This window comes from Ambystoma mexicanum, chromosome 3p (assembly GCF_040938575.1).
Source record: "Ambystoma mexicanum isolate Mex_15411 chromosome 3p, UKY_AmexF1_1, whole genome shotgun sequence".
NCBI lineage: Eukaryota > Metazoa > Chordata > Amphibia > Caudata > Ambystomatidae > Ambystoma > Ambystoma mexicanum.
In genome coordinates, this window is record NC_090925.1 from 1,117,995,175 (window position 1) to 1,118,011,522 (window position 16,348).

Here is a 16,348-nt window from a genome sequence, read left to right on the forward strand (position 1 = left end):
GTTTCATGCTGTAGGGGCGCAAGGTATGCCCATCAGTGTTGGGCCGCTTACGGCGCTTCAGGAGTAGTGCCTGCCATTTTGTAACAGCACCTGGGCAGTTTTTGTTGGTTTTCCTCCTTTGTGTGCCATTTCACACACAATTTGAGGAGATCACTCCAGAGGGGTTCATAGTCTTCAGTGGGTGTGGGGTTCTGCCGACCACCTTTAAGGGGCGTTCAGGGCCCCAAGAACGTCCCTCGCCATCAGAGGGCACCGAGGCAGCATGTCTCTCTAGCCTCGACTGGCCACGACCCACAAAAGAACATTGTTGCAGAAGGATTGTAACTGTTGTTGCCAGAATAAGGAAGAGGCAATAGTCGAGCAGAATAACCAGCATTGCCTAAGCCAAACAGAAGCAGGTTTAAGAAAGAAGCATTGTCAACAGTTTTTGATGTGCAAGTGGGAAAACAGAAGTGCCAAGAAACAGGCCCTCCTGATATAACCTATTCAGGGGGAGTGAAGCATAACCTGCATTGCCTGTGGCAAAAACAAGAGTGGAATGAAAAACATTCATGTTTAACGTGTTTTCCCGAAAGAAGTTGTGAATGTCGAAGTTGTTGAAAGTGAAAGACTTTCCTAACTGTATCAAGTAGACCCTACCACTAAGTACTTGTCGTAGTGTTGGCATCTTTTTGTCCTGGCAGGACAGTATACCAGGAAAGGACCTTTTAGTGGTAATCCTGGCAGGTTAGTGGATCAGGAGGAAATCATTGAAGTACTGCATTGTGGTAGATTTTGTGAAGAAAAAGTCGCCAAGTCACTAAAGTGTTTCACAAATTGTTGTGGGCTCACCCTGACCAACTTTGATGATACTGAAGAATTGTAAAAGTATTGAGTTTCTCAAGAAGACGTGTTGAATTTTTGCTATCTTGTCATCAAATTTAACTATTGGTTAAAGTTTAATTGGGAAACTTTTGGAGCCAGAAGAACTTTATGGTCCAAACTTGGTTACAAAAAGGAACTTGTTTATTTGAACCTTTAAGTGAAAATTCTGCTTTGAATCTGGGGAAGGGGGACCAACCCAGGTTACAAGGATATACATTTATTTGGGTCTAAGTTGAACTTAAATGTTCTTTCTGTTACATTGTAATTGTCTTTGAGGTTTGATTTATGTATAAGTGGGAGGGACAGATTTCTTTTGTTAGTGTTTCCTTTAGTTTATTTTGATAGGCAGGCAAGATCTTGATAGGTTGGGGATAGTGAGGCGTTTATCAAACCCTTTTGAGTTACTAAAAGGGCATCTTGTGAAAACCCTGTACCAATGACCCCTGACGCCTGTCAGTCATCTTATTGCAGTTATTATGGCCCCACATCGGAAGATGGCTGCCTATGGTGGAGCTTAAGCCTTGCCACCTCATTGGTTAGGGTGAAAAGGACCAAAGTGAGGTGGAGGGACTACACAAGTGAATGACTCTGCAGGCATTATCACCATTCTGTATTCATTTGAATATATATAATTCATTTTAAATTAGAAGGTTCCTGGTCTGACAGGGAATATTCAAGCATATGAATCTATGAAAGATACCAATGCTGGAGGAATACAGTTACTGTTAAGTAACAAAGACATCTCCCATGCTCTTCAAACTGCCTATTTTTAATGATTCTCCAAGGCAATCTGAATCTTTTTGTTGTTGTTGCATAAAATATGCAAAGTAGAAATATTTTGTCAAAATTGTTAAATGTTGTACGTGAACACATTTGCTAGTCTAATTGGGTGAAACAACTATGAAAAATGTCTGGGATTTTCAGGTTATTCTTTTCCATCTTTTCCTTCTACTCATGTGCTTCAGATGTGCTCCATTTGCAATTGTTTGCTCGTAAGGCCTGGCAATACCATTCAAGAGAGGTTAATAACATGCTATTTATAAGATAGAGGATGCAAAGTTATTAGTGCACAGAATATAAAGAGCTAATAGTTAACACACTGATGCTCATCAGTGAACGAATAGTAGCATAGGGGCAACGCGCTGGTCTCAGAAGCAAGACCACACAGGGCAACATAGGTTTGAATTCCGGATCTAGGCTTAGAAACCGAACTCTGGTACGGTATTAGGCACATTATAAAAAATCAGTATCTTATGTATAAACTAATCAGATAAGTGTGTTAAGTTGAGTATTAACTTGCTCTAAAATGAAAAATAGGGCTAAGCAGCAGAGTGTTTGGCAGTTTGTATAAATACAGTTTAGAGTTCAACCTCAAGTTGAATATTTAGATTGTGTTGCACTGTGTACTCCAGTGAATCAACAGCTAATGTTTCCTCAATTAACTATTTTAGTTTTTCAGATTTTATCGGAATGCTTACATGTCAATTTCCTCTGCCTGCACTTTTATGTTCAGCACACACCAGTTGACTGGGAAAATATAGATTCTTTTTTAAAACCCTTTTTACAATACTGGGTTGCTTTCAACAAAACATTCACACTTTGTTGTATATTTTGCTACTCCCAGTTTGTTATGAAACACATTATGTTTTCAATGCATTTTATTTTCCATTTGATCACATGGTTTTAAGCTTCCTGTTTTCTCTCTTTGCAGAAAGGTATAATGCGTCATCAAAAACATCCAATGGACACCAGCCCAAATCGTAAATACTATATTTTTTTAATTCTCTGGAAAACAATATTTCTATGTAGTTAACTTTTCTTACTGCTAATACACCTGATTTGCTAGATACACCTTCATGATTCAGTCCTTATAAGTTGTTTTCTGGATAGTGTTGTACACAATAGTGTAATGAAGTTTCACCATTCCTGCTGTCCTCGTGTTGGCGTACCTACGTGTATAGGCAGTGAATGTGGGAGAGGACTCGATGAGTGAGACACAATGTTCAAACCCACCCATTTTTTTATTTATGATCGGCGAAACCATTAAACACGCTAGGTGAAAAGCTACTATTTATTGAGAAGTTTCCAGTTGTACCTTATATTTCTAGAAAATTAATCTTGGCTTTTTTTAAAAATCTACTACAAGTATCTTAATTCATTTAGCCATTCATTTTCTTTAACGTAAAATGCATTTCCGTTAGATTTGTGCTGCCCTTGTCACCTGGCTTTTACTTTCTCAAACCTGTTTCCATATTTACTCTACTTGATGCTTTTACCAACGATAACCAAGAGCTCAGTCATGGTCTAGAATAGCTTGCTAATGCCTGCATCTGCTGTCTAAAGTGTGTTTAGGTAGCTTGCAGAAAGTTGTGAGGCAATGGTCCTTTCTATGAAATTCATGTTAGTCTTTGGGAAGTCATGTTCCACTTTATATTTGTTGATGTGTAATGTGGTTTAGCCCTTTGGGAAAGTGAAGAACGTTATTTCTCAAGCAATAAGAAATACTAAAATGATCCGACTTCAGAGCCTGTCACTTTGTCCAAAGGTTTAGTTGTATGGATTAGTTATCAGTCTCATCTTTTCTTAGTCAGGACTGACCAACTCGTCCAGAGTCTTATTTCTTTAAGTCTGAATCTTGTTTGCTGTAATTTTGGTAAGTGTGTAAGACGTGTTGGCCTAGGTTTCTCGTTGTGACATGTCCCTTCTCCACAATTTAGCCTAAGGCCAGTGTGTAAGATCTGGGAGCGCTACATGAGGTATTCTATGCCTCAGAGTGTGGCTTTTTTTGTTGTTGTTGGATGTGGCAACTATTTCACTCTAGACTTTGGTTCATAGATTGCTTGCCAATCCCTGCAGAATCATATCCATCATATTGGCAACCTCCACTAGCAACGTTTTTTGTCAGCAAAATATGTGCTTTACTTTTCTTCTGCAGAGGGGGAAAAAGCAACGTGGGATTGGTGCCGGAGTTAGCAGAAGTATCTGCCATGGCAAGGTTGGGGACTGTCTCATGCATGCTACCTGCTCCATTCTAGGTGTGGTTACACCTTCCCTGATTTATGTACTCCTAAAGTGCCTTGGGTTGGTCACTTGGGCAGTCTAGATGTTGATGTTGATCTGATTCTAGGGGAGTCACTGGTATTATTTTGCCTGAGTATTTGGTCTCCATCACGACTGGTAACATCTTTGAAAGATGGCCATCTGTGTCCTCTTTAATAGAGATGCAACTAAAGAAGGGTTTTGTCTCCAGTACTAGCAGCCGGCTTCAGAACATTTTCACATTCTAACCAAATATCTGAAAGCAAAAAGGTATGCTCAACTGCATTTGTTTTAGCCTGGCATCCAAAGACTGTCAAAGTAGACTTGGTTTTTAGATTAGGACAAACTACTTGCTTCCTCATCTATGTCAGTCAAGCAGTGTTAAAACGGATGTGCTGATCAATAATTTGCAAAACGTATATGTGCCATCCAGCAATTAAATATGTCATTTTAGACAAAATTAGCCTACTAATGTCAGTTCATCTATAAAAAAATAAAAGCCCCTTCAAGTGGATTTTTGGCCCAGGGTGTTTGAAACTTAAGCACAGTATAAGGGCTGTCACAGATAATCGCCTTTTTATATTTTAAATTGCAAGTCTTTGCTCCTGGGCTCTAGCTTTACCCAGGAGAGGATGGTAAAGAACTGTCCTTTTTTTTACCCCCAACACATGAGGACTTTATTCGTTGCACAACCTCGTTTGTGGCAACGAGGCCACACTGTTATCGACGGAAAAATAATATTTTTAGATTGTAGCACAAGCCACCTTCATTGGAGTGCTTCACGGGCACTGTCCCTTTTTATATTTCTGTAAATAACATCAGTTACTTTTATGATGTATACTAAAATGGCTGGTGGCAGTGAATGGTTCGATGTATTTCCCAGTGCACAGTTGTGCACTTTTCTTTCTTTTTTGTATTTTTTTTTTCACTGCAACGTCTTTCATTTATCATATACTCATAATGGCTGATCCATGGTTGTTGGCCATCTTACTTCCTTCTTTGGTGTAAAATTATCAAATAAGGGCATGCAGCAATCCAGCTCTGGGTTGCCAGCCAGTGCTTTATACAAGAGAAGTGCCTGAAAGTAGTACTTGTCTGCCCATTACATGTCCTGCTCGTGGTCAGATTGTGAGGTTGCAGGTTGTCGCTAATTGGAAAGCCTCCACCTGTTTGAATATTGCTAGTCTCTTCTGTAGGTGTGATCGGACAGCCCCAAACCAAAATCTGGAAAAAAGGAGAGTACCTCGGGCCATTTGAGATCATCGAATAAGATCCAAGTATCTGACTAGTGGTGTGAACAGAAATGTCAAGCCAACCACTGGGTTTTGGACCTCTGCCTTCAGATTGACTGGCAAGATCTGAACAAGTGGCCGCTGCCTTCTGGACTGGAGGGACCAATCATTCTGAAGCCCTGCTGTGCACCCATCGCTGTTCCAAGGAAGTAGTTGCCGGGGTCTGCATTTGTCATGCACCTGACTGTAACTGGACTGCTGCTTTTGCACAGATCGCTTTCTGCATCGGTGCTGCAAACTTTGCTGGCATCCTCTGAGCTCTGCTGGGACCTCACCAACCTACTTCTGCCATCTAACTACGAGGAAGGGCCTGCTGGAACCCGAGGTCTGTACGTGCTGCTCTCTAGGTCCTGGCGACTCTGTGCTGGCCCACAACAAAACCCACTGCCACCTGCTGGTCCTGAGGTGTCCTCCTGTGCTGCTGCAACGAAATTCAGACCGTCTTTTCCCTGCCTAGGGGTATCTGCTTAAGTCTGATTTAACAGTCTGGAAGCTGCAAACTTGGAGCATGTGAGCCTACTACAGCAAAGCCTATGGTTATCCTCATTGTCCCTGCTTCCCTGTCCTGTGGTGTTGCAAGTTGGAGTCTGCGGGTTGAGTTCCTTTCACTTAAGTGCCTCTGGGCTCGTTGACCTGCATTGGGTGTAAACCCTGTAGGTTAAAAGTAGTTACATTACTAGACAAAGGCAGTGTAGCGTGGATGTTAGGAAAGATTTCTGTTAAGCAACTTTCCCTGCATATTTTTACAGACCCCTAAATATTTTGCTTTTGTTTTTGAACCGGTCATGACGTTTACAGGGAAATGAAACCTTTCGCTTCACTCCCCTGGCCTTTTGTTTTTTTGTTATGGAGAAACATATTAGTCCTTCAGACTATCCGTACTCGGAAACTGTTTCCCTTTTGACTTTTACACTTTTTAACTTTTTGACCGTGCCCACTGCATCCTAGAATGCAGTGCCGTGGGGATACTTTTGTATCACTATAGAATTTTAATCTTGGGATATTATTGGCTACTTTTATATGTGCCTTAAGACAAGCTGGTGGCAGCAGATACAGTTTATATAATTTTTGTGTCCCCTTTCGCATTTACTGCATCTTGCTACGAAACACCCTAAAATCTCCATGCCAATGAGCGTTTCTGCTAGTCCTTTTCCCATATTGTTGTGTGGCCGCCTTCCTGCCTTATAGGGTTGGAAGTGTCTAGTCCACATCACTGGTGCCAGAAAGTCTGCTACTAGGGCAGATGTGTAACCAGTAGTTGTCCCTGATTAAACAACTGTTGGCTGTTTGAATGGTGTAGATCCTTATCGTTGGTGGGCTTGGACTTCCAGCTCATATTTTGGATAATAGGACGACTCGTACAGCTATTCACCAGATCTATGTTCGAGCAATAATCCCTCGAAGAAAAGCGGACTGTTGACAACCCAAAGACCACTCCTGAAGTAGCCCAGCATCCCAGTCAGTGAATCCCTGCTCCTTTGCCTGATCTCTGAAGGCCCTAAGGGGTGCTTTAGCCCTTCGACTATTGTAACCAACTAGTCTGGACGCCTTCATGAGAATCCAGCCCTTCATAGCAAGTGTCCCTGGACTGCCCAGCGGACTGACCAGTTCTCTTGTGGGCTATCTCGCTAGAAGCATTGCCGTTCAACGTTCAAATCGGCCACAAGTCACCTTGTCCCCTAATTCCAGCTTCCTATTTTCAATGGAACCTCTCATGGAGCAGCTTCTGTAACAGTGATCGGAAGGACGACTGTCTCCTTTAAACGGTGAGAGTCGCTGGAACTTGGCTTCCTCCATCCTGTGAGGTGTCCTGAAGAGGTCTGCATTTCTTTGCTGACAGGGATTGCATCTTGCAGTTGCACCTGACGGGACAAATCCTTGAACCTGCCACTTTCACCAGAAAAAAGGGCAGAAGATCGAGCCCCTGGCCCTCTTCCCCGACGATCCATAACAACTGGGACAATCTGCGTGAGGTGGCATTAGTGTGCCCGCCCTCCCCCCCCCCCCAAACTCCCTCCAACAGTCCTCCATAGGATAGCATTGAGAACAAGTTGCTTTGTCTCCTGTCTCCCCTACACTCACCTGGTTAGAGTATCATTTGCCTGGGTTAGCCTTGGGGCTGGAAATAAGAGAACTTGCTATCATTGGGTACATTATTTAATTTTAATTAGTTTACAAGCCCCTTTAATTCTTTTTAAAGAACGCCTACCTGTGAAAAACATTGTTGATCCCTGTGACTTTTGTGCACAAGGCCTCTTCATCTTAGTGTTTGGACTTCTTAAGTTAGGCTATTGTATTTGTGACTGGTTACCACCATTTTATTGCATTTACAGTACATACCTGCATTGCCTGATACGTTATTTAATGGTGTCGATTAAATGAGCCTTGTGGTAATTGTATATATTTGTATTATAGAGTATTGTGTTATAGTACTACCTGCACATTTTCTTTTTCAGTGTTTTCTAAAGGCATACATAAATAGCAGTATTTTTATAACTGACTGTTGAAGCGAAATTATTGTGCCTTTCTTTATGGATTGAGTGGCCTTGACCACACTCGCACTCTTCTGAGACTAAGCCTCAACCACTGTCTACTCTGCCTTGATTGAGATTTGACTAAAATCTCAGAGCTCCATGATCACTAGAACTATGGTTGCCTCCTAAAATCTGTCCAAGCCATATTCTGCAAATCCACCTTTTCTCCAACATGGGGTCTGGCATGGATTCTCATGCTCTTGAATATTCCCTGTCGTAAGGCCGGGAATCCTCGGTAAAGAAAAAAGTTTCACTTTCATGTACAAACTGTCTTTCTCCTATAAACCAGTCAGTTAGCTCTGGGTCCTACTGCCCCCTGCCAATGACTGTCCTCTCCCTAAGACCCTCCTCTGGCAGCCATCGTCAGGTGCACGTTCAAGTGTTCTCCAGCATGGGCTCTGGCATGGATTCACATGCTCATGAATATTCCCCGTCGTCAGGCTGGGAATCCTCGGTATAGAAAAAAATCAGTATCAGTTTCGTTTCTGATCTGTCTTTCTTAGCAGTAACCAATCACTGATCTCTGGGTCATACTGCCCCCAGCCAATGACTGCCCTCTCATTTTTTCAGTCAATCGAGCCTGAAGCTCCACCGTTTCTACTTCTGATCAACGGGGACCCGTCAAGGGCGAAGTTTTCGTCGAGTACTCTTCTTGGAGGATTCCGGAAGATCTGAGGCCTACCTTGTGGACATGGCCCAGGACAAGTGAAGCTCGACACCCGGATCCAAGCTGTTCAGGAACTGCCCTGGACGTGGATTACAGAATGTTTTCAAGAAGGATGAGCATTCAAGATGCCTCTACTGCCTTCATGAGGACAAAACGCACGTGGAAAAGGACTGTGCGTTTTGCAAGAACCTGTCGGAACGGACCATGAGGGACCGCTGGACCCGACTCGCATGCTGGCTGGAGAAAGGCCCAACAGGTGAGAAGAAGTCAGAGCGGTCTTCTAAGTCCTGTGAGGGCACCCTGGTGACGGGGGCCCAACAAAAGGCAAAGCACCGCAAGTCCGCAGGCACTGGGAGCGCCCAAGGGTCGGGCTCCTTGGCTACCAGGCAGGGTGCGCCTTCACCATTGCCATCAACTGCGAGCCAACGCTCTGGCTCGGGGAAGAGGAAATCCGAGAACCCGGGCAAGCTTCTGGAGAGGCCCCGGTAGATCTAGAAGGAATCAGCTGAGGGGGAGCGAGACGGTAACCCTCCCCACAAGGTGCAGGCCTCAACCGCACCCAAGGTGGTGAAGGCCTTGATTCACCCGGATAAGGCCTCTATCTAGGGAGTCGTGGTGACCCTGGCGAAGCCTGTGGAGGCTACCCCAGTGGAGGCGACCTCGGGGCCCAGAGTTTCCCTGCCGCCGCGCAGGGAATCCTCTTTCCAGCCCATCGTCAAGACCCCCATCAAGGCCCAGTTGGAAAAAGAGGGGGGGCCCCGACGGTCATTACGGACACGGATACAGCCTCTGAAGAAGAGCTGGTTGAAGTTGTGAAAGACCTCAACAAGAGGTTCGAGAAGGTTTGATCCCAGGGGAGAGATCCTCAGGAAGTGATCGAGGAGAGCGGCGACGACGAAGCTCCAGTGGAGGAGCAGCCATCTTGTCCACCGCAACCAACGGCGGCCATTTTGATGGCAACCTTATGCACGGAGATGAGGACGAGGTTGCCTCTAACCCCGACGGGCGAACCGGTGGAACCGGGCCCGTCGGGAAGTTCGCCAAACAAGCAGGGGAGAATTCATCCTCCCCCCACCCTTCCAGCCCTCGTGGCCCGTAGAGCCTTAATCTCCCTCTCCGGAGCCCAGAGATGAAACAGCGATGGATTCGGGGACGGATGAGGAGGAGGAGGACGACGACGACGGCGGTGACGAAGGGATAGACCTTCCATCACCACCCCCTCGGGCTTCTCCGCCCGACGAAATTGGCTCCTTCCATGCCACGGTTACCAGGGCATCCGAGCTCTTCCAGCTCTGCCCCGAGGAACAGAAGAAGGAAGGTTTCCTCTACCAACGGCGGGAGGCCAAGAGAAAGACAGTCCTTGCGGTACCGTTGCTCGACGATATCTGGGACTTAGGGCTTGCGGTCCTGAAGAACCCGTCCACGGCGCCTGCCAAGAGGGATCGGTCTGAGAAGAAGTACAGAGTTCCGGATTCCACCCCCTTATGCCTTGGGGCCCAGCCGGCCCAGGATTCGGTCGTCTCTGCGGCGGCCAAGAAGAAAGCGGCAGGGGCGACGGCTTAGACTTCTACCTCCCCACCCGATGGTGAGGGAAAGAAACTGGATGCCATGGGGCAACGAGTCATGTCGTCGTCGGCGACGACGATCAAGGCGGCCAACACCCTAGTGATCGTGGCCCGCTACGACAGAGAGCTGTGGTACAGGTTGCTCCCATGCTGGACTTCCTGCCAGACAAGAGGGCTGAGGCCCTTGAGATTCTGCATCAAGGAGAGGTGGCGTCGGATCATGCCATAACAGTGGCCACGGACATCGCCGACACCGGGTTCTGCCAGTTGGGCAACGCTGTTTGCCTTCGACAGCGGGGATGGCTCAAGGCAACTGATTTCCGCCAGGACGTGCAAACCAGAGTTTTGGACATGGCCTTGACGGGAACAACCTGTTTTGGAAAACAGTAGATGACTCTCTTTAGGCCATCAAAGCCGACATTGGGACGGCGCGGGCCTTGGGAGTTTTACAGCAACGACGGCCGCCCTTTCGGAGCTCTGGAGGCAAGCAAGGTGCCTCCAAAGGATTCAGCTGTGGCGCGTCGACGTACCGCCAGGCAGCCCGTTCCTCGTTGCAAGAAGCCTACAGAGGGCACGGCAAGTCAGGAGGATCCCGCCGCCATCCCCAGGGAGGCCAAGATGGCAAGGCCACCTCCAAGTAGGACTGAACCAGCCGTAGTGTCAGGCCCCCACCGAAGCACTCCAGTGGGATGCCGGCTTGTGAGCTTCGTCAGCGTGTGGGAGTCCATCTCCACCGACCGTTGGGTGCTGGATGCCCTGGCCCACGGGCACACTCTCGAATTCCTAAAGAAGTGCCCCCACATTCCTCCCGTGGCCAGGAAGGAAAATCGCGTCCCTCAACTGCTACTGGAAGTAAGGGTGATGCTCAAGAAAGGTGCCATCGAGCTTGTTCCGAAGAGACTCCGGGGCTCCAGAGTATACTCAAGATACCGCCTCCTCAGAAAGAAGACAGGCGGATGGCGCCCCATCCTGGACCTGCGTCAGTTAAACAAATACATCAAGGCCCAGAAGTTCCGGATGGTCACCCTCCAGCAGGTGCTGGGACAGTTGGAGGCAGGCGACTTCCTATCGTCTTTGGACCTGGCGGATGCCTACTTCCACATCCCCATTCGAAAAGGACACCAAAAGTTTCTCAGATTCTTAGTCCAGGGACGGCACTACCAATTCAAGGCCCTGCCCTTCTGATTGAAGTCGGCGCCCAGGGTTTTTACCAAGTGCCTAGCACCAGTGAAGGCGCAGCTGCGCCTGCAGGGGATCCATGTTTACCCCTACTGGACGATTGGTTCATCCGGGCAAGGACAAGGGAGCTCGCCGTCGAGCACACTGCGAGGACCATCCAACTGCTCCAGGATCTGGGATTCTCCATCATCTTCCCAAAATCCCACCTACTTCTGTCGCAGGTCGCACTTTCTGGGAACCAAGCTCAATACAGTGGTGCGACTGGCTTCTCCGTCGGAGGAAAGGACGAAAGCCATCCTGGGAAAGGTGCAGCGTCTGCTGGCCACGGACGTGGCCAGGGTGAGATCCATCAAATCCCTCCTCGGCATGATGTCCTCTTGCATCTTCCTGGTGCACCTTTGCAGGCTGCGGATGCGCCCTCTACAGGAGTTCCTCGACGCCCGTTGGATGCAAGCAGCGGGCAGCTTCGAAGATGAGATCCCGCTCAACGAGATCTTCCGCCAAGCAATCCGGTGGTGGGGCACCCGCACGCATCTTGCGGCGGGCACAGGATGCCTCCCTGGAAAAATGGGGAGCGCACACTGGAAATCTAGACACGAGAGGCCTTTGGCTCCCTGAGGAGAGGTCACTCCACATCAATATTCTGGAGCTCCGAGCAGTGTTCTGGGCCCTCAAGTCTTTTCTCCCGTCCCTCAAGGGCAAGGTGGTGAGGATCTTCACCGACAACACCATCACGATGTTCTACAAACGGAAGCAGGGAGGAACCAGGTCCCCGGCCATATCCAAGGAGGCCCAGGAGCTGGGGCATTGGGCAGTGGCCCATGGGATGTTTCTGGTGCCTTTCCACCTGGCAGGGATAAAGGACACCATCTCTGACTCGCTGAGCAGGGAGCTCCGCTCATGCCACGAGTGGGAACTGTGTCAAGACCAATTGGATCGGCTCTTCCAACAATGGGGCAAACCCCGGATCGACCTATTTGCTACGGCGACGAACTCCAAGTGCCAGAGGTTCGCCAGCAGGTTTCCCCAGCCGAGGAGCATGGGCGATGCTTTATCCTTCCCTTGGGACGGCCTGTTCCTGTATGCGTTACCTCCGTTGCTGTTGCTACTGCGACTCGTCAACCAACTCAAGAGGTCCTGGTGCAGGATGATACTCGTCGCACCGGCATGGCCGAGGCAGGTCTGGTTACCGGACCTTCTGGACTTGTCAGCGCCCCCCTCCCCAATCAAGCTACCAACAGACGCAGATCTTCTCTCCAGAGAAGGAGGCGCCATCCTCCATCACGACCGGAGGTCGCTGAACTTGGAGGCCTGGCCCCTGTAGCACTAGAGTTTGGAGGGTACGATATCCCAGCGGACTGCAAAGAGGTTCTTGCAAAGGCCAGGGCGACCTCAACTCTCAAGTGCTATGGACAAAAATGGAAGAGGTTCTCTGTTTGGTGCCGTGCACAGAAGATGAACCCTTTGTGGATTACGGCCCCTCAAGTGCTGCCGTACTTGCTGTCGCTGGCCAAGGTGGGGCTGGCCGATGCCTCCATCAAAATACATCTGGCGGCGATCTCCCCCTACACCAGAACTACGGGACGACCATCTGTCGTCTCATCACTTGGTGAAGGAGTTTATGAATGGACTTTTCCGTTCTTTCCCGCCGGTGAAGGCTCCGGCCCCGGTGTGAGAGCTCAACGTGGTGCTGACCAGGCTCATGGGGGCGCCATTCGAACCTCTGCACTGTTGAAGTTCCTGTCGTGGAAAACAGCATTTCTTGTGGCCATCACCTCCGTACGACGAATGGGAGAGATCCAGGCCCTTTCCTGTAAACCTCCATACCTGACTTTTCGCGATACGAGGCTGGTGCTCAGGACGCACCCCTCCTTCATGCCCTCAGTGCCGTTGGACTTCCACCTCAACAAGCCCTTGGTGTTACCAGTTTTCTTCCCGTCGCCTTCGTCGCCGGCCAAGAGGACTTTGCTCTCGCTTGATGTGACTAGAGCGCTGAAGTTCTACGTGGACCGCACAAAGAGTTTTCGGAAGACATCACAGCTGTTTGTGAACTTTGGACCTGTGAACCAGAGGAAGGTCCTCTCAAAGGCTTCCATTTCCAGATGGCTCCCCGGCTGCATCATGCACTGTCACCGGTTGGCAAACCGACCTTTGCCCGGCCGTCCGAGAGCCCATTCGACCAGAGCGATCGCTGCTACCACAGCGTTCTTGTCTGGTGTGCCGCTGCTGGACATCTGCAGGGCTGCTACGTGGAGGTCGACGCACACCTTCACGAGATTCTACTGCGTCAACCAGGATTCCATGGAGGAGTCCAGAGTCGGCCAAGCAGTGCTGTGCAACCTGTTCGCCTGAAGGTGGGCCCGGTGAGGAGGTAAGAGTTGCTTAATGTTGAGTCCATGTAATGCTTAATGTTGAACCTTGCCACCTCCTGTGGTTGTGCATGTGTGTACTGCTACGTATTCTTATATTCATGAGCATGTGAATCCATGCCAGACCCCATGCTGGAGAAGGAACAAGTTACTTGCCTGTAACTGTTGTTCTCCAGCATGGGTCTGGCTTGGATCTACATGCAAACCCTCCCTCCTACCCCTCTGCGTCTCTTCACTTGGTCATACTGCCACTTCATGTGCTACCAAATCTGAGGATGGCTGCCAGGGTAGGGGTTTAGGGAGAGGGCAGTCATTGGATGGGGGCAGTATGACCCAGAGACCAGTGATTGGTTACTACTAAGAAAGACAGATCAGAAACGAAACTGATACTGATTTTTTTCTATACCGAGGATTCCCAGCCTGATGACGGGGAATATTCATGAGCATGTGAATCCATGCCAGACCCATGCTGGAGAACAACAGTTTCAGGTAAGTAACTTGTTCCTTCTTTGTGTTTTGCTCTGAGCTTTTCTGCGTTTTCACATTTTTTTCAGTAAAAAAAGTTCCTATTTTTGTCAAATAGTACCTGCGTGCTCTTCGTTCATTGACCGGCAAGCGGGGATCTGTTTGTCGGCATCTTTCAAGGCCTCTGAAGGGCAAGAATCATCAAGAGTTCATCAAAGATTCCAGAAGGCCATCGGGCCTACACCACACGCCGGACTATATCGGAGAAGGACGGAGGATCCCTCTACAAGCTCTGCTCCAGCTGCGGATTGAGGAATGTGTTTGTGGAGGACAAACACTATCAGTGCCTCTGTCTCCATCCAGACCATAAGGAAGCGGATTGTGAAATCTGCCTTGGTTTCTCCAAGCGCACTTTCAAAAATCGTCACAGTAGGTTGGCGGCGTGGCTCAACGCTAAGGCCTCTACCTCGTTTGGCAAGAAGGGACATGCCTCACCCAGGACTGGCCGGTCCGAGGAGCAGGCGTCTAAGTACTTTGAGGGCGCTCCATCCGTGTGGGCCCAAGAGTCCGTTTCTGACGGGGTCGCCATGCAAGCGGATCCACAATGAGCAGGGCTCGCTCATCTTCACTGTAGGCCTCCATCTCAAGTCCTCGCTCCAGCTATTCCTCGAAGAGGAAATCGGCTAACCCGGAGAAACTGCGGGAGAAGCCGGAGAAGATGAAGGCGCAGGGTAAGGTGTCCAACCTACCCTTGAAGACCCAGGTGGTCCAGGTGAAGTCATCCTTGACGATCGAGCTGGTGACGGCCGCCCTCTTGAAGGTGAAAGCGGCTGACCTGGTCCAGTGGACCCAGACGGCGCCCAGAGTGGCCCCCTCCCAGGCGGGAAGCTTCGGCCAAGTCGGTGGAGAAAACGCTGGAGAAGAGGATGCCATCTCAGAGCCCGAGACAGAACCCTCAGGATGCAAAAAAGGTGGCAATGGGGGCCTCTACTGTACTCCAGGGCATCGATATTTCTTCTTCAGACGAAGAGGACATGGTGTCCATTCACACGGACCTAGAGGACTTTGGGAACGACGGCATAAATGCTGAGGGGGACGGTGGGAATGCTGACGATGACGTGGACGCTGTATCCAGTAAGCCTAGCCCCACGATACCCCCCAGGGACGTATCGCTGGACATTCTTTCAACTCTCCACTGGTTTCAGAGATCCAGAAAAGGATGCTGACGGCACCGGCCCCTGTGCCCTGGGACCCCTGCTGGCGAAGAAGAGAAAACGGCACCCTACGCCATATCATCTGCCATATATGCTTCTCTCCCCCCCTCTACCCCCCCAGGGATACGGGGGACAGACACAGCAACGACAGACACGGGCGACGACAGTAGCATTTCCCCACCACGAGAGCTTCTTCCCCAGACAAAGTGGGATCGTTCCATGCCATTGTTGCCCGCGATTCTGAGCTCTTCCAGCTGACACCAGACGAGAACAAGAAGGAAGGCTTCCTTTATCAATGCCGTGAGGCCAAGAGGAAGACATTTCTGCCCGTGCCTCTTCTGGACAACCTTAGGGATGAGGGTTTGGCGCGGATGAGGAATCCCGCCTTAGCCCTGGTGAAAAGAGACAGGCTGTAAAAGAAGTACTGGGTGCCCGAGTCTGCACCCAAGTGCCTGCAGTCGCATCCCTCCGCGGACTCGGTGGTCTCAACGTCTGCGAGGAAGAAGTCTTCCAACCCCTCATCTTCAGCCTCTCTTCCCCCTGGACAGCGAGGGGAAAGAGGTTGGATGCTGTCGGTAGAAAGGTGATCTACTCAGCGGCAACAACGGTCCAGGCTGCAAATGCTCTTGTAATACTGGCCAGATAGGACAGGGTGATGTGGTATAAGATGGCCCCACTGCTGGAAATTGTCCCCGACGACAAGCGGGTCGAGGCGCTGTAGATCCTCCAAGAAGGCGAGGTGGCATCGGACGATGCAATTACTGTGGCCCTGGATATCGCAGACACGGGTTTCCGACAGATGGGGAATGTTGTCTGCCTTCATCGTGGCTGGTTGAAAGCCACCAACTTTGGCAGGAAGTTCAGATGAGGGTCCTGGACATGCTTTTCGACAGGGACAATCTCTTTGGGAAGGCCGTCGACGAGTTGTTGCAAGCCATCAAGACCGACGTGGGTCTCTGTGTCCTTAGCCCTCGCACGCTGCAGCAACATGGTCCTTCCTTTTGTGCCCCAGAAGGGAAATCTGGCAGATCGTTGAAGGGGTTGCGTAGGGGACTATCCTCATACCACCAGCCCTCCCATTCCTGGAGGCCTACAGGGGTTGTTGCAAGGATTTCAGAGGTGGCCCCGGAGTAGGATTGAACCCGCCAGGACGACTGGCC

General features: G+C 49.3%; 1 protein-coding gene across 2 annotated transcripts in view; it reads left to right on the forward strand.

Annotated features, from left to right (window-relative positions):
• The window catches only part of AFF4 (ALF transcription elongation factor 4), a 1,482,962-nt gene that overhangs the window by 735,270 nt on the left and 731,344 nt on the right, over window positions 1-16,348 (forward strand). For both annotated transcript variants that reach the window (XM_069652488.1, XM_069652489.1), the window contains exon 9: window positions 2,576-2,624. In XM_069652488.1, coding sequence (XP_069508589.1) covers window positions 2,576-2,624 — 49 coding nt within the window. The remainder of the gene's footprint in view (window positions 1-2,575; window positions 2,625-16,348) is intronic.